This window comes from Sinocyclocheilus rhinocerous, unplaced genomic scaffold (genome assembly GCF_001515625.1).
Source record: "Sinocyclocheilus rhinocerous isolate Xijiao unplaced genomic scaffold, SAMN03320098_v1.1 scaffold1303, whole genome shotgun sequence".
NCBI lineage: Eukaryota > Metazoa > Chordata > Actinopteri > Cypriniformes > Cyprinidae > Sinocyclocheilus > Sinocyclocheilus rhinocerous.
The window spans coordinates 333,337-358,195 of record NW_015625581.1 but is presented as its reverse complement, the minus strand read 5'-3'; the positions used below and the strand labels follow the sequence as shown (position 1 = coordinate 358,195).

At 38.5% G+C, this 24,859-nt stretch overlaps 2 protein-coding genes across 3 annotated transcripts in view; one reads left to right on the top strand and one right to left on the bottom strand.

The window, feature by feature from the left end:
• The window catches only part of elfn1a (extracellular leucine-rich repeat and fibronectin type III domain containing 1a), a 119,798-nt gene that overhangs the window by 83,997 nt on the left and 10,942 nt on the right, over positions 1–24,859 (bottom strand). The window lies entirely within an intron of this gene.
• On the top strand, positions 5,993–6,602 carry LOC107753522 (katanin p80 WD40 repeat-containing subunit B1-like). The gene is made up of 3 exons (XM_016569679.1): positions 5,993–6,164; positions 6,272–6,402; positions 6,480–6,602. Exons 1-3 carry the CDS (start codon positions 6,125–6,127, stop codon positions 6,600–6,602), a joined length of 294 nt encoding a protein of 97 aa, XP_016425165.1. The 5' UTR covers positions 5,993–6,124.

Genomic DNA, 24,859 nt, shown 5'->3' with positions numbered 1-24,859 from the left:
GAGCGTGCCCAGACCACAAAACTGACGGCAGCAGCTCTGGTGGAAAACACCGGCTGCTTCTAAAAGCTTCAGTCGAGACACAACCTCAAATGTGAGTCTTGAAAATTTAAGGAAGTCAGTTCGGTTACATAAAGGCCATGTCACTCTGGGTTAGAACCAAACTATGTGCGAAAGTAACTGTATGTAGCCCTGTTAAAACAGGACTGACATTGTATTCAGCTGCTGTGTGAACGTAGCCGCTCTTCACAAGAGCCACATCCGGGTTTGACAGGTAAAACCCAGACGGTGGCAATGAGAGAAGTGTCTTTCTCTCTCTCTTTCTCTCTGTTCTGCCTGTTAGATCTCCTGCCTTTCGAATCCATTAAGCGGCAGGGATGTAAGACAGCGAATTATCCTCGTATGTCACACCACTGATACGCGCCGCCTGACATGCGTCCATCAGCGTAATGCCCTCAAAGAGTGATCGCGACTACCCCGAGATCTTCTGCTCCAAATGTGATTGACTGTAGCCCCCGCTGCGACTCGAGTCTTGATGGGCGACGTGGATCTAGCAGTTGTTGAATCATGCATGGATGGAAGGTGCCCAGACTGCGAGGCGACTGAGTTATGGTCTTATTTGTGTACTGTGCTCAGACTCCCCCGTCCTCTTCCTCTCTTTTCTTGGTGTAAACAGCATAGGGCACAAACCCTACTGTGACAACTGTGCCACACAGTCAGACAGGAAGTCCTTTACAAGCACGCTGACATGAGTCTGTGCCAGCAGGGACGAGCGCGGAGTGTTTGCTAACAGCACAGAGCTCATCTCCCAGCAGCCGTTGCTTACTTTACGCTGTACTGTGTAAATCACACAAACCTCACACAAAATCAGTGCATGCCCTCATATTATCATCTATAACACAGAGGAAACCATTCCAATGATCTATACGGATCAATATCTAATTTAAAAGAACTGATGCCGGTACATGACTGTAATTTCCTCACTGCTCACTTTTTCAAGATGTCTCACAGTCTCTTGGAATGCCAGTCAAGTACTGATATTTCATATAAAAATGTATCAAAAAATGTAAAACCATTTTATTATTACAAAATAAATAATTACAAATAAATAATAGTAATTGAAATATTTAAATAATTTAAATATAGTATTATTAATATAAAACAAAAATTATATTATTAAATTAAAATGAAGCATTATTTTATTAAGATGTCCCCTGATCTGTATGTAAATTATATTATAGAAATTCAATCTTGAAGTTCTACTTTATTTTTGCAGTTTGAACAAGCAGAAAGCATCACACAGGGTGTGTTCTCCGCTTCATAAAAAGGATGGGCGAATTACTATACAATCGAAAACAGTTTTCACTTAACACAGTACTGTGAAAAATACTGCATTCATAGCACAAGACAATATAAGAACAGCAAGAAAACAGCCAAAGACATAAATATGCAAGTGTATTAAAAAAAATTATTAAAAAAAGACCACAGACAAAAACCACATTAATATATGGCAATATGGCAGAATGGGTCTGCTTTTAAATAAAAAATTTGCCAATCGCCAGTATGTAAAGGCATCGTGTCACTGAAGCTCTGGTTTCAGTGTTGTGAAATGCTCATTTGGGACTGCTCATGCACGCTGGCTGGACCAGCCTGAAAAAAAAAAAAAAAACATTTATAGGACAGTTTAGGTCAGATTTTATTGCTGATTTTAAATATGTTATTTGAATGTAAATTTGGCAAGCGGTTTTCGAGATTTCAGAAGCTGCCCACTGAAGTAGACAGGAGTTGGTCTTGCATGAGTAAAATAGTAATAAGTAAAATGAGTAAAAGGGAATTCAATTGTATTTTGTGTGAACGTCAACCTCAGACAGTATGCTTCTGGCTGGACTATTTTAACAATGTCCTTACTACTTTTCTGGGCCTTGAACGTGGTAGTTCCTTTGCTGTCTATGCAGGGTCAGAAAGTGCTCGGATTTCATCAAAAATATCTTAATTTGTGTTCAGAAGATGAACAAAGGTCTTACTTCAGCAGGTTACTTCTGGTATGAAACCAGGTCTCAGGACTCTCGGATTTAAAGAAATGCAAACAATAAATACCGTTTTGTGGCCCTTTAATGATAGATCACTGTATTGCCTCAGTTAAAGCGGCACGTGAACCGATCGTCTTTACATATTTACTTAAAGCATGAAATGAAAATGAATGAACATCAGAATGTATTTTATTTCAACCGTGGAACCCACCATTTTTCAAGTTTAAGTCCAGCGAAGTTAATCTACTCTTGTAAATTATATTATAGAAATTCAATCTTGAAGTTCTACTTTATTTTTGCAGTTTGAACAAGCAGAAAGCATCACACAGGGTGTGTTCTCCGCTTCATAAAAAGGATGGGCGAATTACTATACAATCGAAAACAGTTTTCACTTAACACAGTACTGTGAAAAATACTGCATTCATAGCACAAGACAATATAAGAACAGCAAGAAAACAGCCAAAGACATAAATATGCAAGTGTATTAAAAAAAATTATTAAAAAAAGACCACAGACAAAAACCACATTAATATATGGCAATATGGCAGAATGGGTCTGCTTTTAAATAAAAAATTTGCCAATCGCCAGTATGTAAAGGCATCGTGTCACTGAAGCTCTGGTTTCAGTGTTGTGAAATGCTCATTTGGGACTGCTCATGCACGCTGGCTGGACCAGCCTGAAAAAAAAAAAAAAAACATTTATAGGACAGTTTAGGTCAGATTTTATTGCTGATTTTAAATATGTTATTTGAATGTAAATTTGGCAAGCGGTTTTCGAGATTTCAGAAGCTGCCCACTGAAGTAGACAGGAGTTGGTCTTGCATGAGTAAAATAGTAATAAGTAAAATGAGTAAAAGGGAATTCAATTGTATTTTGTGTGAACGTCAACCTCAGACAGTATGCTTCTGGCTGGACTATTTTAACAATGTCCTTACTACTTTTCTGGGCCTTGAACGTGGTAGTTCCTTTGCTGTCTATGCAGGGTCAGAAAGTGCTCGGATTTCATCAAAAATATCTTAATTTGTGTTCAGAAGATGAACAAAGGTCTTACTTCAGCAGGTTACTTCTGGTATGAAACAAGGTCTCAGGACTCTCGGATTTAAAGAAATGCAAACAATAAATACCGTTTTGTGGCCCTTTAATGATAGATCACTGTATTGCCTCAGTTAAAGCGGCACGTGAACCGATCGTCTTTACATATTTACTTAAAGCATGAAATGAAAATGAATGAACATCAGAATGTATTTTATTTCAACCGTGGAACCCACCATTTTTCAAGTTTAAGTCCAGCGAAGTTAATCTACTCTCCTGTCTGATTTGTGGTTGGGATACAGCTGCAGCTACTAGGCATGCACACATCAATATAGCATAATTTTTGTCACACTGTACAATAACAATTACTATTTTTGCATTATTGTTTAGGGTTGGGTAGGTGTAGATGTTAATAAAACAATCTAATAGGCAGAAAATGTAATTTATTGTTAGTTTCTGGTCGTAGCTGTCGGACAAGACGGCGGATTTGGCGCTATGATTGGTCAGATCACCTGTCAATCAAGCTCTTTGCGAATGGTCAATTAATGACAGAATTTTCATTTTTGGGTGAACTATTCCTTTAATATATGGCTAAATTTACAATAAGGTCCTATTTGTAAGCAAATGAATGCATTAGCTATCTAACTAACAATGAACAACAATTCTTTTCAGCATTTATTACAATTCACCCAAAAATGAAACGTATGTCATCATTTACTCTACCTGATCATGACACTACCTAAACCTGCATGACTTTCTTTTTGATCAATTCAACTCTAAAATAAAATAAAATTAAATTAAATTAAATTAAATTAAATTAAATATGTATTTATTATGTATTTAAAAATAAATAAATATTGGTAACAAAACAGTTTTGGTTCCCATTGACTTCTATTATATGAACAAAAATACAATTAAAGTCGGCGGCAACTGAAACTGTTGGGTTACCAACATTCTTCAAAATATCTTTATTCTCCACAGATAAAAGAAACTCATACAGATTTGGAACGACATGAGGGTAAATAAATGATGACAGAATTTACATTTTTGGGTGAACTATCCCTTTAATGTAGGTTACTGTTAATTTATAAATATTGCTCAGTATTAATTCATGTTCATTCATAATATATAAACTTGTGCTAAATTATAAATACATAGGTATATGAAAAGTAGGTATATGAAGAAATTACAAATGCTGTTATCTCATGTTAGCTACTGCAATAAGTAATGACTTGAACTAACGAATTGAACCATACTGTAAAGTCTTGCAGATATAAATTCAATTAATTCAGCTTAATAAATGACATATCACAAATAAATTAGTGCTTGCTTGACAGCCCTAATGCAACTACACAGGAGAAATGACATTTCCCCCATCACATGTGCATTTATAAAGAGTCATGACTGACACAGAGGAGTCACGGTTCATGACAGCTTTTAATAGAACAGCACAAGTACATCACAGTGAGTGCCGGCAGATGTATGTTACGCATGAAGAGAGGAGCAGCGGCAGCCTCAGGGATGCGGTTCAAGCCTCGTAGGTACGTGCAAAAGGTTATGTCGCCTCTGATCAGATAACGGCAGCTGCTGAGGCCTCTAGCTCTGTTCTCAGACCTGCCCTGATCCTCTTTTCCTCCTGAACTTCCAATACGAACCCTGCACTTCAAGCATGACAAATAATGGATTACGGGGATTAGAGGTAGGCGAACATGAGAAGAGCCATATGTTTTGAACCTCCTCCTGACCTAGATGTATGTGCATGCAAAGGACAGATAAAGCCGCATGTGTGCGCATGTTGCGATGATACGGCAAACCAAGAGAGGGTGGCGCAGGCTACCGGGCTCGCGATTGGCCGTGTTTCCTAGAATTCATTTACGAAAGATAATTGTACATTTCCGGAGGGAAAGGAAGAGGCAGTGAAAGGCAATAAAAGAATGAGTCGACATCGCCATGCACAAATGGTGCTAATGAGGACGGTGATCAGGACTAAATGATTCCAATTAAGAAGTTGTTATTCTCAGACCTCATGAATCTCTGTGTATTCCTCAGGGATTTACGGTCACCCTGCGAAGGTAACGTGGACAATCTGACCAACCCTCTCGGTTCTAATAAAAACATGTGGCCGTCCTTCTCTAGGACTGTCTGGAGCGTCAGTCCTGGAGAGCCGCAGTCCTGCAGAGTTTTGCTCCAACCCTAATCAAACACACCTGAACAAGCTACTCAAGGTCTGAAGGGTTACTAGAAAGCTACAGGCAGGTGAGTTTTAATTAGGGTTGGAGCTGAACTCTGCAGGGCTGCGGCTCTCTAGGACCGGAGTTCGCCACCCCTGAACTAATCGAATATTTGAAAATCGTGACTCATCCCTACTTTATTACATTATTACTTTTATTACATTACATCAATTAACTTTAAGACTTTTGACTGACTAAATGACAGAAATGTAGATATTCAGATGAAATTAAGAAGAACATAGCCATTCATTAAATGTGTTTTGAGATGTTTTCAAGAGAAAAGTTGGGATTTTGTAAAAAGTTGTTTTACTTCCAATAAAAAGTTAAGCAAGTTCATGAAATGGTTTAAAAAGACAACTTTTTGTGTCTTGTATCTGTATCAAATGTCACCCATATTAGACCTGTACTTTAAAAGCCAGTCATGAAAGGTCGAGGATGAAGTCTCATGTTGCAGCTTAAAAAAAAATAGGCTGTAGGCCTATGTATCAGTTTTGTTATCTTAGATTTTGCCCCTCACACATTGTTCTTTATAGACACAGGCAATTGTTCATAATACAACTATAATCTAAGCTTTAAGATGTATTCATTCATTAACTAATAGCAGAATGTGATATGTCCAGAAGTGATTGAAAAGGGACACTTTTTGGCATAGAGGTGTCTCCTGAAGTTCAGAGTGATCATTATGCTCAGCATATTTACTCTGCTTTTCGTCTGTCTTTGAACTCTTTCATTTTAAGAGATGGACCGAGAATGTAATGTAAAACCATCACATCCCTAACATTTATGTGTTGGTGACATGAGCAGAGTGAGTTGACTCAATCACACGATCATCACAATGGCTCTCACCAACACCATTATAACATCATGGAAACTGCGTGAGTATAAAGTTCCTGGTCATGAGACAGCAGAATGTTTTAAATAGTCAAGATCTCTGAAGTTGTGGTAAATGTGACTGGCTTTTATTTTGTCATGTGTTGTTCAGAGGAGATTGTGGCTCATTCCAGCAATGTGTCTTCACTGGTGTTGGGGAAGGCATCTGGTCGCCTGCTGGCCACTGGCGGCGAGGACTGCAGAGTCAATATCTGGGCTGTCAGCAAACCAAACTGCATTATGGTAAAACCCTCTCTGTTATTTGTTTTGAGAAATAAGTGTCTCGCAGCTATTTGATGCAGTGTATGTCTGTTCTGTAGAGTCTGACGGGCCACACCAGCCCTGTGGAGTGTATCCAGTTCAACAGTTCTGAAGAGCGTGTGGTGGCTGGTTCTCAGTCTGGCTCACCTGACCAAGCGACTCAAGGTCTGAAGGGTTACTAGAAAGCTACAGGCAGGTGAGTTTTAATTAGGGTTGGAGCTGAACTCTGCAGGGCTGCGGCTCTCTAGTACCGGAGTTCGCCACCCCTGGTCTGGAGTATTAAAGGAGCCAACAAAGCAAAGTGTCTAGGGTCGCCAGGCCCCTGGGATTGGCGGTAGGAAAACAATGGGATTACGCAGGGATTAAGCAACGATAAGTACGGAAAGAAAACCACTTTAAGAAGACACTTTAATTTTACTGTGCCAAGTTTGAAAGCAGACAATAAAGCTCTTCAGTGCAACCCCTTTGGGAATGAATGGCTTACAAATGGACAATAATAGCAGAAGAAGTGGCCACTGCTGGACTCTGATGAGCAGGAAGACGAGAGGAGGAAGAACAATAGCACTTGCGACTCCTCACCTCCTGACTGAATGTGAATTACAATGACAAGGCACTTCCTGCCACCGGCCTCTAGTGTCACATGCATGTTCATTCTCTTCCAGAGCCAGTTCATTGTTATGAAATCGGAAATGTGGCGCTAGCCACTAAGGGATTGTCTTGAATGAGAAAACCACAAAACATCTGAAAGAAATAGTAGCTAAATCTTAAAGAACTGCAGAATAAGATTAGCTGTTTTTAACTTAGAGCTAAAGTGCATTTTATGTTCCACTAGCTTGAGCAAACAAAATAACACTTTTCAAACAGGTTTCTAAGGTTGCAAAACAGACAGTCCGGTCCAAAACGCATGCCATAGTTTGAGGCAGTGTTGGGCTAGTCAGGATGCTCATATGTTAATGCTATTGTATATTAGTGCCACAAATCGTCTTTACATTTTTCAGGGAAATCCTCTTAAGTCTTTACCCATCATTGACAGAATTTTCTGTAATTTATGAGACAACGCTTCCCCGCCATTGACGGAAGTTTCCGTCTTTCCGCGTTTTCACTGGTGTTCAGTAGGGGGCGATATTAAACATATTTTGTAAGAAAACATGGTGAAGAAGAAGCAGAAACAAGCGATCACAGGTGTAAGCAGATGCATATGTAAAACAATGCAATTATCAAACATTAATCATTATATAAATCAAAACTGCCTATTGTTGCCGAATGAAATGTCGATACAAGAAGTGGAAGCAACTTGATGGAAGTGGAAGAACTTGATGGAAGCAATTTATTCCATCTATTGATGATCTATTGATCAACGATCTGAATCTGATCCAAATGCACTCTTTGACAAAAACATGGTTTTCTCAGCTTTTTGTTCAAAATGTTGCTTTTTTTAATGAAACTTACACAGAGTCAAGTGTTGATAAAAACAGAATGCATGAAGCTAGAATAAAAAGTTTTATTTGTTGTTGTTGTTGTTGTTTAAAAGCAGAGGCTGTTCTTTCTTTTGACATATTCAGATATTCAAACAACAAAATATTTTGGGGGCCATGAACATTTTGTGAAAATGATCAAAAATGTTTTTTTGTTTTTTTTTACGGTGGCGGGGAAAGAGTAAAAAAATGGCTTACTCATAGTTTCTCATACATGTCTGTGTATATGAAGAAATTATTTTGACATCAAAGAGATTGCACACTTCAGCTTTAATGGCAAATCAGCTGAATTTAAATTGTAATTTAGCTCTGAAAGTCTAAAGTCCACTTTGATAGAGTTCCAGATGGTGGGAGTGTGAACATACAATGGGACGAGGGAGACGAATCCTTCCTGATGCCGCTAGGTTTCCTTTTATACCTCCCAGTTTAGGTGTCCATAATAGTCGGAAAATAGTAATGGACTCGGTCATTTTTACAACTGGCTGCAGGGCCCTTCTGTTTGAGGTGGAGCGGTTCAGACCAGCAGGTCAGGATACACAGTAAGCAAACATCTTTGAAGTTTTGGGTTGGTAATATCTTTTTATGGTTTTTAATGTGTCCAAGTTTGCATTTATTAAATAAAAATGCAACAAAACAGCAATATTGTGAAGAATTATTCCATTTCAAAATGTCTGTTGTCTATTTTAATATATTTTAAAATGTAATTTATTCCGGTGATGGCAAAGCTGAATTTTCAGCATCATTACTCCAGTCTTCAGTGTCACATGATCCTTCAGAAATCATTCTAGTATACTGATTTGCTTCTCAAGAAACATTTCTTATTATTATCAATGTTTGCTCTACTTAATATTTTGTGGAAACCATATAATATTCTTTTTCAGGATTATTATTGAATAGAAAATCATTTATTTGAAATATAATTTTTTGAAAAATCTTTACTGTCACTTTTGCTCAATTTAATGTGTCCTTGATTAATAAAAATATTTATTTGTAAAACAAATATATGTCGACCCCATAATTTTTTTTTCAAGCTTAAATTTTACAAAAAACTTGTTAAAGAAAAAACTATTTGTCAATAAGGTAAGAAAATGTAACTTAGTGTCTTACTCATATTATCATATATTTTCTCAAGTTCATTTTTTTTTTTTACTGTACATTTTTAATATTTTTACTGTAAAACAAGACAAAAAATACTTTTTTTCCCCCAGTGCAGGGATGCTGGTAATGAGGGATTCTGTGAAGCAGATGAGGATTTGGGGAAGCAGTGGTTGGAAAGAGACAGCCGAGTGCACGAGGTGGAGAGAAACGGGGAAAACAACAGGCATGGAGCTAGTTAGTCGAACGGTTCGAGACCCTTGGTTATTTGTGAGTCTAAAGGCCCCACAGCTGCAGGTGTGTCATTTCAAGCTTAAATTTTACAAAAAACTTGTTAAAGAAAAAACTATTTGTCAATAAGGTAAGAAAATGTAACTTAGTGTCTTACTCATATTATCATATATTTTCTCAAGTTCATTTTTTTTTTTTACTGTACATTTTTAATATTTTTACTGTAAAACAAGACAAAAAATACTTTTTTTCCCCCAGTGCAGGGATGCTGGTAATGAGGGATTCTGTGAAGCAGATGAGGATTTGGGGAAGCAGTGGTTGGAAAGAGACAGCCGAGTGCACGAGGTGGAGAGAAACGGGGAAAACAACAGGCATGGAGCTAGTTAGTCGAACGGTTCGAGACCCTTGGTTATTTGTGAGTCTAAAGGCCCCACAGCTGCAGGTGTGTCACTCTAAAGGAGGGTCAACCGAGTGTAACTACAGAGAGGCTTATCTTAATTCTGAAGGCTAGAAAATCTAAGATCCCATTCACGCGTAGTCCCTCTAATCAATGTGGACAGGTAATTCAGATGAGAGCAGGAGAGAGCTTACTGCTTTCAGCTCAGCGCTGCTGCATGGCAACTGCAAGGCACACAAACCCACACACACACACACACATCAAACGCACTTAGAGCAGGCAATAACAACAGGTATTATGTAACATAATCATCCACATGAGCCCGGGCTGAGATTACTAATAACATGAAGTGATGAGCAGAACTGTGTTTAAATACCCCTATATTCACTCCCTAATTGATCTAACCTGCCAGAGATCTTCGCAGAGAAACCCCTGAGAAAACATACCTGCAGCTCTTTGGCATGTAGAGCGGGAAACCGAGAATGACTCAAATGAATAACAACAGGTATTATGTAACATAATCATCCACATGAGCCAGGGCTGAGATTACTAATAACATGAAGTGATGAGCAGAACTGTGTTTAAATACCCCTATATTCACTCCCTAATTGATCTAACCTGCCAGAGATCTTCGCAGAGAAACCCCTGAGAAAACATACCCGCAGCTCTTTGGCATGTAGAGCGGGAAACCGAGAATGACTCAAATGAACTGAAAGCATTTGGGGAGGATTCGTAAATGAATCCCTCCAAAAGAAAAGACAACAAGCGTATTTGTTTCTGGCTTTGGGCGCACGCAGTCGAATGCCATTAGATGAGTCATGTGCGTACAGTATCTCTCCATTACGGTCATCAGTTGTGGACTGAGCAGGTGGTTTACTGTAGTGTGTAACGCTGCATGCAGGCCAGAGTCTGGGGTTTTTCACCTGCTGTTGGCTGCTCTCCAGCCTCTGCTGAGTCTCTATGCTCTAGTTCCCCGATCAGCTGCTGCAGAAAACACACCACACCGGTCCTGGTGGGGCTAGTTCTCACATTTTTAACTCCAGCATCTATATTATATCACAGTGATATATTTATTTTTGAAAGTCAATTTCTATATTTGCACATACTTTTAAGTCTTAACTAAAAATAAATAAATTTAAAAAGCTACTATTGAACACTTTCATTGTTATTGTCCTGGAAAAGAGTCATAGTTCACTGAACACAAGTTTCTTCTTTTCTGAGGCATATTGGGGCATGTTGTCATACTATATGGGCTAAGTTGTCACAATAAACAGCCTATCATAGCATTTCAGATAAAATGAAAAATGTTTAATAATTATGGAAAACAAGACAATTCAAGCAAAAACAGTGAACATACATAAATACTACAAAAGCCAAAAAGGGAGAAAAACAGCCACTTAAGCTTGCGGGGAAAAAAACACAGAAACGTATTAAAGGGGTCATATGATGTTGCTAAAAAAGAACATTATTTTGTGTATTTGGTGTAATGAAATGTGTTTATGCGGTTTAAGGTTAAAAAACACAATATTTTCCACATACTGTACAGTATTGTTTCTCCTCTATGCCCCGCCTTTCAGAAACGCGTAGGTTTTTACAAAGCTCATCGGTCTGAAAAAGCGAGGTGTGCTCTGATTGGCCAGCTATCCAGTGCATTGTGATTGGCCGAATACCTCAAGCATGTGACGGAAATGTTACGCCCCTTACCATACTGTGATGCCCTGTCCAGCGACGATTCAAAAACATTAAAACCCATTATAAACCGGGCATTTGTTGCATCCAGTGGGGACATAATTACGGATTATAATGACTTATACTGTCTTTTTACGCGTTGCGTTGCATCGCGCCGCGTAAACATAAAACCATGTCTGCATTTGTGATCGGAGAAATGACAAACAACAAGCGCTACTCTACACTGCTCAAAACTCGCGTTTGAATCATCAGTGGCAAATTCTTTAAATATGGAAACGTACTTACAGTCTGTGAGTCAGAACAGCCGGCATTGTAGTCTACTCTCCCAGGAAACAGTCCTCGTCCTCCATAAAATGCGTTGCACACACTCAAATATTTGGGTTGAACTGTTCTGGAACAGTGTTGTAAATACAACTTAACCACTGATTTCTAGTCGTGTCCTCACAAACAAAGTAGTTTCGCTTTTGCAACGAAACAACATCTTCACGACATGGCGGCAACAATACTAAAGCGAGAATAAAAATTACACCTTCTTTCTTTGCGTGAACATTTGTGCGGCGTTATGCAAATCTTCCCACACAGTGACGTAGACATGTGGGGGCGTTGTAGAATGAGGCGTTTTAGGAGGGCGTGGACCAGTCTTAACTTTTATAAAGAATATCTCTTTGGGTTTTGAGACTTTAGTCTTTGCAACTTTAGGGATCTTATCTATTCACGAACAGCTTGTAACACTCCAAAGAGAAAGGAAAACTTGAAATCGCATCATATGACCCCTTTAAGTAAATCTATAAAAAATCTATTTAATAAATACATAACATTTAAAACATCTGACAAAAATACAATGTCAGTATGTTTTAATGTATATTTTTATTTAGCAAGGATGCATTCAATTTTACAAAAGTGACAGATTTTTGTAAGATTCCAAATGTCTTTACTATATCAAATAAATGCTGTTCTTTTGAACTTTCTAATTATCAAAGAATTCTGATTTAAAAAAGTATAACAGTACAACTGTTTTCAGCATTGATAATAATAATAAGAAGAAGAAATGTTTCTTGAGCAGCAAATCAGTATACTAGAATGATTTCTGAAGGATCATGTGACACTGAAGACTGGAGTAATGATGCTGGAAATTCAGCGTCACCAGTAAAGGAATAAATTATATTTTAAAATCTATTCCAATAGAAAATAGTCATTTTAAGTTATTATAATATTTCACAATATTACTCTTTTTATTCTATTTTTGGTCAAATAAGTGCACCCTTGGTAAGCATAAGGGACTTATATAGTTCAAAGGATGAAACACACAAAAATGCAATTAAGAGGTTTTCAATTAGATGTTTTTAATTCAAAACCTATACAACTAGAGAAAACAAGCATGTGTGTAATTGTACTTTTGACTCAAAACCTCAGTTACTGAGATATATTCTTGGTGACAACTTACATTCCTCTGTGACAACTAGCCCCAGTCTCCCATACAACATGCTATGAAGTCGGCTGCAAAAGAAAGCAATGTTTGAGAAGATCTGCAACAGTTGCTTCTATATCTTACTACAAAACATAGGAAATCTAGTGTGCCACTGAGAAATATAACAGGCAGAAATGTCTTAAATTCTTAAGCAGCTCTCAAAAATGCTTCTGTTCCTCTTTGCACCAAAACTTAAAATTACAGCATGTAAAAATTGTAAAATCCAATGAGCCGTGGCACTGTTAAATATCCCCAGTCTCACTAAAGCAGAAGTAAAGCAGAGAGGAAGCAGTTTACTGATTTCCACAGACATAGTCTTCTGACTTTCCCTTTGATATACCATGCTTTCCAAAACTCCAAGCAGGGGTCATAGGACATCTGACTGCACGTTGTCATGTAAAGCAACGTTTTGACTTTGACTTTTATTATTCAGTATCAGCAAAGGCGACTGGTTCTCCAGGCAATTGAGCTTCCATTCATGCCTGTTTTTTTTTCCCATGATCCAAACAGACCAAGCAAGAAGAGATCAACTCCAGAGGTCTCCCTTTGCTATACCATGCTTTCCAAAACTCCAAGCAGGGGTCATAGGACATCTGACTGCACGTTGTCATGTAAAGCAACGTTTTGACTTTGACTTTTATTATTCAGTATCAGCAAAGGCGACTGGTTCTCCAAGCAATTGAGCTTCCATTCATGCCTGTTTTTTTTTTTCCATGATCCAAACAGACCAAGCAAGAAGAGATCAACTCCAGAGGTCATAGCAATTTGCATTTTATTGTCTTACACACTAACCGTTAATGTTACCTCTGAGCAGAGCGGAGATCTGCTACAGCATGAGCTGTTCAGAGCCCGAGAGGAGTGAACGCAGATGCAACCCAGCGCAAACATGGGCATGACAGAGGCAGCAGTAACCTCAGGGTCCACTGCCAGAGTCTTACACTAGAACTATGCACCTGCTGCCAAAATGTGTTGTCCACACACACATATACAAGCAAAATATACACCGGCAAGCACATGGAACCATAGAAAACTGTCTGGCTTTCTTTTCAAAAACATAAACAGATGTGTTTTGCAGAATGATGATAATACGACAGCCACTGATTTTTACAACAACATGCACAACAAAGCTGCTTAAAAGAACACCCCATATATATATATATATATATATATATATACAGGTGCATCTCAATAAATTAGAATGTCGTGGAAAAGTTCATTTATTTCAGTAACTTAAAAGAACACCCCATATATATATATATATATATATATATATATACAGAATGTATGTTATATCATATTTGAATTAGCAATGGCAGAATTGTCTGTTTCTAAGACAGCATGTGTGTGATATTGCTTTTGTACAACAGTTCCGTAAACAGGTTTATATTACATTACTTTGTTTTTGGTCTGCCAATGAAAACAAACAAAGCTTTCGATGCAACACCGAGCAACACATACACATACATTTGTGACATTTACTAGCAATTTATTAGTGGAAGCTGTTTCAAAATAAATCCTGCACCTTGTTTTTCAGTACAATAGTGGTGTTTTGTTCCTGAGGATTCTGTGGTTTGGAAAAAAGAAAAAAAACGGTTGGGTAAATGATTCAATGACTCACTTATTAATTTCTGAATGAATAAGCTTTTTGTTAAGTTATATTGTTGCCATTTGTGCCTTTATTAGAGTGAACAGAGTAGTAATTACAAGTAGCAATAGGAGAAGAAAGGAAACAATATAAGGAAATGACCTCAAGCCAGGACTCAAACTTGGCTCAAAGCGCTACTGCACCATATGTCGAACCAGTGCACAAAAGGGTATGGCTCTGACATGATTAAGATTTTGAACAAAATGAAATTCAAATGACTTATAAAAACATAAAAACAATCAGCTACTGACGTAAAATGTAAACTGTAGAAAGAGCTGCTTAAAAATCTCCACAACAAAAAAGGACTACAAACCAAATTGGTTTAAAACAGCTTGTTCTACACTTTCACATTTCATAGTTGCACTGAATTGTTTTCTCTCCCACTGAGCGTAATGCACCCTTGTCAATATGAGACGTAATGTTATGAATTAACATTTCCATTAAGTGTATTAATGATGTCCTGGTGAGAGCAGTGTACTGTATCGATTTCCATTTCAAAAAGAAAAAAATGTTCTAAATAAAAGCGAGCAGTAAAATCAAAAGTGAAATCTGTAAATACCTCCATTCTTGTATACAGAACTTGTTCAAAAAAAAAATTTTTCATATACTTCAGCCTGACTCTGACTCTCATCACACAGGCCATATTTCAATCCAGAGAGAATAACGTTTCTCAGATGAATTTATGATTAAATGGTGACAGTCCGATGGGAGAGTGAACAAGAAAGCAGGGAGGGAAACTTCAAGCAGTGAGTATGTGATAAAAGTTTTATATGTCACTCAACGCAGCTCAATTTTCTGCCCAGCTGATTTGGTGTAAACAGAGGTGATATGTAAGCTATGTGCCTTCAGAGAGCACATCCTTCAGAAAGCACCCTTCAGCTTCTTCACAGGTTAGAGGGAAGAGCTTCTGGTCCATCTCCTGAGGGAACGACTGACAGAAAGGTTCCTGCATATTTAACCAGGACTGTGCTCCGCTGATGAGATGAGTCCTGCTTTTGCCATGCTCTTTTCAGCACATTCCCTCCCTGGGACGCACCACTTCATGTTGGGATACAGAAAGGCCAAGTCAAGAAAGCATGTGTTTTTTTGTGTTTGTGTTTTTCATATATATTTAATGTGATGAAACCAGCAATGGCTCCACCAAGGCTCATAATGTTGGAGGTTTCTGGAGCAATGTGAGTAATGAGAGGTGAAAGACACAACCGCTCTAATTAAAAGTACACAGGAAAAAAGCACAAACCACCAGAGATAAGCATTTAAGCGTGAAAATACGATCAGACAGTTAGGGATACAGTTGTTTGGATAAAATAATTTTTAAAAAATCCCTTTTCCACTCAGGGAGATATTCCCCACTGTTTTGAGTGTGGGTAATGTAGATTTCTATGGTGGTCAGAAGAGATTAGAGTTTTTAATCAGACCCAGATCTTATTGGAATATCAAATAGAATTAATTGGATTTTCTGCCTTTTATAACATGATTAATGTGCCCAGCCCTCGTGGTTTGAAGCAGCCGGGTGCCTTAAGAGGCTCGGCGCTTTACTGTATTTTCAACAGCATGCTTCACTCTCACGGGTGGAGAGGAGCAATAAAAGTCAGACTCATAACAAATAAGGTTGACAGCGTATGAACTGAGTGGGTTGATTAATTCAAAGGTCATAAGTCATAGCTAATCTGGTGAATTGTGTAGTGTTAATCAAATAAGATTGGGTTTGGTTTGCCTCAGGAAGGAGATCACTTCTGTTATTGCCTGGCCGATTAGCTGAGCACATCCTTGGAGGGATTCATAGATTCAGTTATTACATTTAGGAAATTCGAATGAATGAAGGAAGGAGGTTTGGGTTTGTTGGGGGTGCATGGGGAGGATTGACAAGGCAATGAATTTCTTACTGTGAAGGTAAGAGTATGCAAGCGGCACCGTGTTTGCTTACTGTGTAAGCAAATGCCACTTTTCACAATGATGGTACAAACTATAACTAAACTAAACTAAACTAAACTAAACTAAAATAAAATAAAATGCTTCTTATGTAATATGTTTTTTTTTGTGTTTTTCATATATATTTAATGTGATGAAACCAGCAATGGCTCCACCAAGGCTCATAATGTTGGAGGTTTCTGGAGCAATGTGAGTAATGAGAGGTGAAAGACACAACCGCTCTAATTAAAAGTACACAGGAAAAAAGCACAAACCACCAGAGATAAGCATTTAAGCGTGAAAATACGATCAGACAGTTAGGGATACAGTTGTTTGGATAAAATAATTTTTAAAAAATCCCTTTTCCACTCAGGGAGATATTCCCCACTGTTTTGAGTGTGGGTAATGTAGATTTCTATGGTGGTCAGAAGAGATTAGAGTTTTTAATCAGACCCAGATCTTATTGGAATATCAAATAGAATTAATTGGATTTTCTGCCTTTTATAACATGATTAATGTGCCCAGCCCTCGTGGTTTGAAGCAGCCGGGTGCCTTAAGAGGCTCGGCGCTTTACTGTATTTTCACCAGCATGCTTCACTCTCACGGGTGGAGAGGAGCAATAAAAGTCAGACTCATAACAAATAAGGTTGACAGCGTATGAACTGAGTGGGTTGATTAATTCAAAGGTCATAAGTCATAGCTAATCTGGTGAATTGTGTAGTGTTAATCAAATAAGATTGGGTTTGGTTTGCCTCAGGAAGGAGATCACTTCTGTTATTGCCTGGCCGATTAGCTGAGCACATCCTTGGAGGGATTCATAGATTCAGTTATTACATTTAGGAAATTCGAATGAATGAAGGAAGGAGGTTTGGGTTTGTTGGGGGTGCATGGGGAGGATTGACAAGGCAATGAATTTCTTACTGTGAAGGTAAGAGTATGCAAGCGGCACCGTGTTTGCTTACTGTGTAAGCAAATGCCACTTTTCACAATGATGGTACAAAATATAACTAAACTAAACTAAAATAAAATAAAATAAAATAAAATAAAATAAAATAAAATAAAATGCTTCTTATGTAATATGTTTTTTTTTTCAAACATGGTATCAAAATTCAACATTATATAAAAAGGTTATAAACAATAAAGCTTAGCCATTAAAAATAAATATCTATCAAAAATATCTAACGAAATCTGTATGAATGGGTATCAGGTTTGCAAATTTAAATAAACTAATTTAGGACCTAATGCAAATTTTTTAGTTTTTCACAAACATTGCATACACATTACACATCATAAATATTAAATATAAATAATTTCATTAACTGGATATCAGTTCAACAGATTATTAAAATTACATTATTGAATGATATTCCTCACTGGATTTGGTGAAAAAAGGTAAAGACCTCTAAGGTGGGAGAGGTATAATTTAAAAAAAACAAATGGGATACCGAGTTGTACCCTGTTTGTAGAAAACACCAAAAACTGATATTTGCAAAAACTCAAAATTGTTCTAGAATTACCTTTAACAAGCACAAAATGTTCAGGCTAACATACAGCATTTGCTGGCAGCTGTTTGTATGCATTTATGAGGGAAATATCAACAAAAAAGGAGAATTAGAGCAATGATTCACACAATTAAATTCTAAAAGCCTTTTAAGAAAGACTACACTTTTGGCCAAGGCATAGCCTTCTCATTTCAAGTCAACAGTAACATCCATACTTGCTCCTCTTCTATCTAGTCCAAAATTGCGAGCCTTTATTTACATACTTTACATTTTTAGACTCCAGAAAAATACAAATGGAAAGTAAGAGCATCAGAGCGCCTATGACTTTTCATCATTTGCACATTTCATTGATTGGCCTTTATAAGCATGCATGTTAAATATTGCATTGCTAATCGATCTACACTTTAAAAGCTTCATTTGAGAATGGCTTGATCATTTAGTATTCATGAAAACACTTTTCATTTTATTTCACAGCACACAAACAGCCTTTTTCTAACAATGGGCTTTCACCAAAAAATAAATAAATAAAATAAAATTAGGCAGGAATATCCTGCTTTACCTCCATCTGATATATCTGTAATACTGGAGTGTGCCTCTCTGCACAGCTTTAAATCTAGAGGATGTTGTAACAGCATGTACACTTCCTCCACGGCTCTGTAAAAGAAATAGGATCAGGTGGAAGTAAATACCCACAGCACGAGCTGATCACGTTCTACTTTTCCCTGCTTTTCTACTCAAGCAGAGCCCAGAGGAGATGTTCTCACGTCTTTAACTCTCTTACTGCTTTCTGGCTCAGGTGGTCCAGCGCTGAAGTGAGAAGCTGTAATTGGCACGCAGTACTTCCGTGAATATCCATATTTATCTTCAGGATAACACCTCACGCGCACTGCAATCTCCAATCCCATGGTGAGAAAGTGCTTTTCCCGCTCTATCTCTCTCTGTGTATATCTACAGTATCTCTCTCTCCTTCTAATCTTTTCCCGCCTTCACAATAGGTAATCAGCGGGTCATTCTGATTGGCTCAGAAAGCCGGCGCTGTTTAATGAGAAGCAGAGGGCATGTGGGAAAGGAGACAACAGGTGGAGCATCAGTCTCACGCGCTGCAGCTGGGGAGGCACCTCTGTTTCTACCAGCTGTCGGGTCTGGATAATAATCATTAAAACCGCAGGCCTGCAAATCATCTTCATACAACACGAGCAAGGCTGCCGTGAAGGACTAGTGTATTATCGCCTCATTTGGCGAGAACGTTTTGACACGAAAACGAGGGATGGGTTTTGATCATTTTGCGGCATCGCCATTCTGGAGTGACATGCCAACGTAATTACTGAAATCCACCTGGACTTTGGCTAAGCATTGAGCAGACGGGGGAAGAAAAGACGGTTGAATGAATGTCACAGTGTAATCTGAATTGGGATGCCGTAAAAGGCTTTCTTTAAGCTTGGCATGCAGTGAGGTCGAATTTATTGCTAAGGGCACACAAATATACTGAGACTAAATTGATTTAATTCAGTAGGTGGTGCTGTGTGAAGTTGTTGCCCTGAAAGCCCAATGCAACGTCTACCTTCATTAGGCTGCAATCCATCATCATAGGATTGGCCGCTTTTGCGGAAATGACTAGGCAGAGGTCTACATGGCTGGGACCACTCAAGGCAAAACAACAAGTGACAAACACAAACACTTTTTAAAAGACTGCAAAATAATCTGTAGCTTTCTGCTGTTCTGTTTCACCTTTTCCCCTAAACGGGTCTAAGAAAAGCGGGTCTAAGAAAACCATAGGAAAGAAAAATCGCCAGTGAGATCTCTTTAATATCCCAATTGTTTCTACTAGACAACAATGAGATTAAATCGAGAAGAAAGGCTCAAGTCTCCCTCTTGTAAGATTTTTCTCCTGATTTTTCTCACGCATGTCTCCTCTGGAGTTTCAAAAGAGATAGCAACAATGTCACCGTGATTAGATTTGCCGAGATATAAACTCCAACATCTTTCATCAAATTCTTCCGAGATCAAATTATCTGATCTGCTTAATTTTGTAGTGCTATGCTCTTACTCTGTCAAATGCGCCTCGTTGAGCTTAACAACAAAGATGGCCTGGTGGGGATAATATGAGAGAGTTGTGATGAAAAAAAGTTAAATACATGTGTATATTTTAAAATTGATAAAAAAATATATATATACAGTGGGTACGGAAAGTATTCAGACCCCCTTAAATTTTTCACTCTTTGTTATATTGCAGCCATTTGCTAAAATCATTTAAGTTAATTTTTTTTCCTCATTAATGTACACACAGCACCCCATATTGACAGAAAAACACAGAATTGTTGACATTTTTGCAGATTTATTAAAAAAGAAAAACTCAAATATCACATGGTCCTAAGTATTCAGACACTTTGCTCAGTATTTAGTAGAAGCACCCATTTGATCTAATACAGCCATGAGTCTTATTGGGAAAGATGCAACAAGTTTTTCACACATGGATTTGGGGATCCTCTGCCATTCCTCCTTGCAGATCCTCTCCAGTTCTGTCAGGTTGGATGGTAAACGTTGGTGGACAGCCATTTTTAGGTCTCTCCAGAGATGCTCAATTGCGTTTAAGTCAGGGCTCTGGCTGGGCCATTCAAGAACAGTCACAGAGTTGTTGTGAAGCCACTCCTTCATTATTTTAGCTGTGTGCTTAGGGTCACTGTCTTGTTGGAAGGTAAACCTTCGACCCAGTCTGAGGTCCTGAGCACTCTGGAGAAGGTTTTCATCCAGGATATCCCTGTACTTGGCCGCATTCATCTTTCCCTCGATTGCAACCAGTCGTCCTGTCCCTGCAGCTGAAAAACACCCCCACAGCATGATGCTGCCACCACCATGCTTCACTGTTGGGACTGTATTGGACAGGTGCCTGGTTTTCTCCACACATACCACTTAGAATTAAGGCCAAAAAGTTCTATCTTGGTCTCATCAAACCAGAGAATCTTATTTCTCACCATCTTGGAGTCCTTCAGGTGTTTTTTTAGCAAACTCCATGCGGGCTTTCATGTGTCTTGAACTGAGGAGAGGCTTCCGTCGGGCCACTCTGCCATAAAGCCCCGACTGGTGGAGGGCTGCAGTGATGGTTGACTTTCTACAACTTTCTCCCATCTCCCGACTGCATCTCTGGAGCTCAGCCACAGTGATCTTTGGGTTCTTCTTTACCTCTCTCACCAAGGCTCTTCTCCCCCGATAGCTCAGTTTGGCCAGACGGCCAGCTCTAGGAAGGGTTCTGGTCATCCCAAACGTCTTCCATTTAAGGATTATGGAGGCCACTGTGCTCTTAGGAACCTTAAGTGCAGCAGAAATTTTTCTGTAACCTTGGCCAGATCTGTGCCTTGCCACAATTCTGTCTCTGAGCTCTTCAGGCAGTTCCTTTGACCTCATGATTCTCATTTGCTCTGACATGCACTGTGAGCTGTAAGGTCTTATATAGACAGGTGTGTGGCTTTCCTAATCAAGTCCAATCAGTATAATCAAACACAGCTGGACTCAAATGAAGGTGTAGAACCATCTCAAGGATGATCAGAACAAATGGACAGCACCTGAGTTAAATATATGAGTGTCACAGCAAAGGGTCTGAATACTTAGGACCATGTGATATTTCAGTTTTTCTTTTTTAATAAATCTGCAAAAATGTCAACAAATCTGTGTTTTTCTGTCAATATGGGGTGCTATGTGTACATTAATGAGGAAAAAAAATTAAAATAAATGATTTTAGCAAATGGCTGCAATATAACAAAGAGTGAAAAATTTAAGGGGGTCTGAATACTTTCCGTACCCACTGTATATATGTAAACACACACACATACATACAGATTAGATAGATAGATAGATAGATAGATAGATAGATAGATAGATAGATAGATAGATCACAGTACATAATCAAGGCAAGAAACCTCAGGTGAATGTGCATGACCTTTGAGCCCTCATATGGCATTGCATAAGTAACCATAATGCTGCGCTGTTAAATATAGCCACATGTGCTCAGGAGTACTTCAGAAAACCACTGTCAATTACCACAGCCCGCTGCTGCATTAAGAAATGCAACTTGAATCTCAAATAGTCAAAAATACGGCGGAAATGTGTGCTGTGGTCAGATGAGTCAAATTCTCAGTCACAAAGATCAAAGGGACCATCCAGACATTCACCAGCGACAGATGCAAAAGCAAACGTCTGTCATGGTATATGGGTGCATCAGTGCAAACGCCATGGGAGACTGGCATATGTGCGAAGGTACCACTGACATGGAGGTATATATTGGGATTGTACAGAGACATATACTGCCATCAAGATGACATCTGTCATGGGAAGTCCATGGTTATTAGATCAAGACAATGGCAGCTCTCATTCTGCATGTGCTACAACATGTGCTAAGATATTTTTGATGAAATCCAAGAGCTTTCTGACCCTCCATAAACTTAATTTGTGTTCTGAAGATGAACAAAGGTCTTGGAACGACCTGATGGTGAGTAATTAGGCCACGACTGAGGTCGTGTCGTGGCCTAATGGTTAGAGAGTCGGGCTTGTAACCCAAAGGTCGCAGGTTCGAGTCTTGGTACCGCCAGGGATTGTGGGTGGGGGAGAGTGAATGTCCAGCACTCCCTCCACCCTCAATACCACGACTGAGGTGACACCATTGAGCAAGGCACCGAACCCCCAACTGCTCCCTGGGCGCCGCAGCATTAGCTGCCCACTGCTCCGGGTGTGTGTGTTTATTCAATACTCACTGCTCTGTGCGTGTACTTGGATGGGTTAAATGCAGAGCACAAATTCCAAGTATGGGACCACACGTCACGTCCTTTCCTTAATGACAGAATTTTCATTTTTGGGTGAACTATACCTTTAACACTTATAGTATTCTCAATTCTCAAATGATTAAACATTGTAATTAAATTCATAATAAAACGTGCTTCACACGGCTCCGGGGGATGAATAAAGGCCCCCTGTGCATACGTGCTGCGTCATCCACCGGAACTGATTCAGTGTATGACAGTCAGCGGAAGTGAGAGAAAAGTGTTTATTACGTTTGAAATATGGATATTGTTCTTTAAAAAACACATGGATTCGCTACAGGGGGCCTTTATTCATCCCCTGGAGCCATCTGCAGTACGTTTTATTATGAATGTGCGAGCTTTATTTGACGACTTGTGGACTGTTCAACTGCAACACCCGCTGACTGCAATGATAGAGCTTGGAATAGCCAGGACAATTTTTAATATAACTCCGACTGGATTCGTCTGAAAGAAGAAAGTCATATACACCTAGGATGCCTCGAGGGTAAGTAAAACACAAGCTAATTTTCATTTTTGGGTGAACTAACCCTTTAAGTCTCCTGAGTTATGACGGAGCCAGCCAGTGAGCAATTACATCTTCCTCTGGGACGTCCTTGGATGGACTCTCCAATAAAGTCTGTGCTTACTAAATGACCCAATCATTAATGCAATTAAGATGTCTGCCTCCAATTCAAGAGTCCCTGAGTGTCTGTAAAAATCTGGATGTGATACTGAAGCAGATTGTCACACCAGCAGGCTTATATCAAGCCACCAGCTAATTACTGAACCAATATGGAGCTTAAATCATTCAAGAATAATGTAGTCATATCCAGGTGCAAGTGAACCTTGAATGAATGAAATTAAAGGTAATGGAGGTCTGAGCAAACAGAGGTCCTATCCACTATGTGGTGAGAGAGTCTAATTGGAACGTTAGCATACAGCGTAGCCAACAAACTGTGTGAATATTGGCACATTTTTAATAAGTAGATGCTAGTACTGTATGTTTTCCGGCAACTTCAGAGACAGTTTCTATGGTAACTGTGCTCTTTCTCTCTGCACTGTGAGAGAATATCAGTTGATTTCCCAAAGATTTCTAATGAAAGTAATGGTCTTTAATCATATGACCTCTTAAGCAGGCATCAGATAAATTATATAAAACAACCCCCAGCCCTTAATTATGGACAGATCCTTGCTGTGAGGTAAGTACAATGCCTATGCCAGCCAAAAGTGAAATTTATGGTCCATCATGGCAGAAATGCTTAGAGGCCCTTAAAATCTGATGTATTAAACCCCATCTTGGCAGCTGCTGCAGTCAATAGAATTTAAAAGACATTTTACCTAATTATCTTCTGAACTTTGAACAACCATATGAGTCCTTAATGGTATTCGGGAAAAAAAAAAAAAACAGGGATCAATGTTGCACACTAGCAAGATATTGGTCATAGAAGTCATGCCCTTTTGGCTTTGTCATGTTCTGGTGCTCTTTGGTTGACATAAGATGTATTAACAGTGGCATGTGCTTGTTGATTGCCTAGTCACATGCAGCATCAAAAATATTCCAGATGTATGCTAGAGAACTCTACAGTCTCCATTGAAATTGTTCCTCTCTGTTAAGTATCAAAGCTATTTCACTGAACCAGGAAATGGACAGATGGTTGCAAGCCATTCATTGTCTAATTGAAAATGCTTCCTCAAACTCTAAGCATTCCACAGTGCTGTTGTTAACGTTTTGTTGTTGTTGTTGTTGTTGTTGTTGTTTGAAGAAATACCATTGACAAGTTGCATGAGGAATGTGGGTCTGTCATTTCAAAAAGAAAGAAAGAAAGAAAGAAAGTCACCATTTACTCAACCCCTCTATCATTCCAAAGCTCTATGACTTTCTTTCTTCAGCAGAACATAAAACAAGATATTTTAAAGAAAGTTGGAAACTGAACAATCTTGGTAAGCCATTGACTTCCACTGTATTAAAAAAAAATAATAATAATAATAAAATAATAATAAAACAGACATTTCTGAAAACATCTTCTTTTATGTTCCACAGAAGAAAGTAAGTTATACAGTTGTTGGAACGGCATGAGGATGAATAAATTTGGACAGATTTTTCATTTTTGAGTGCACTATCCCTTTAAATTTCATATGTTGGAACAATCAAGTAACGTAATCATTATTTAATTTTTGCAAAAAAAAAAGAAAAGAAAAAGAATAATAAAAAAACTATATGTACACATACACACAC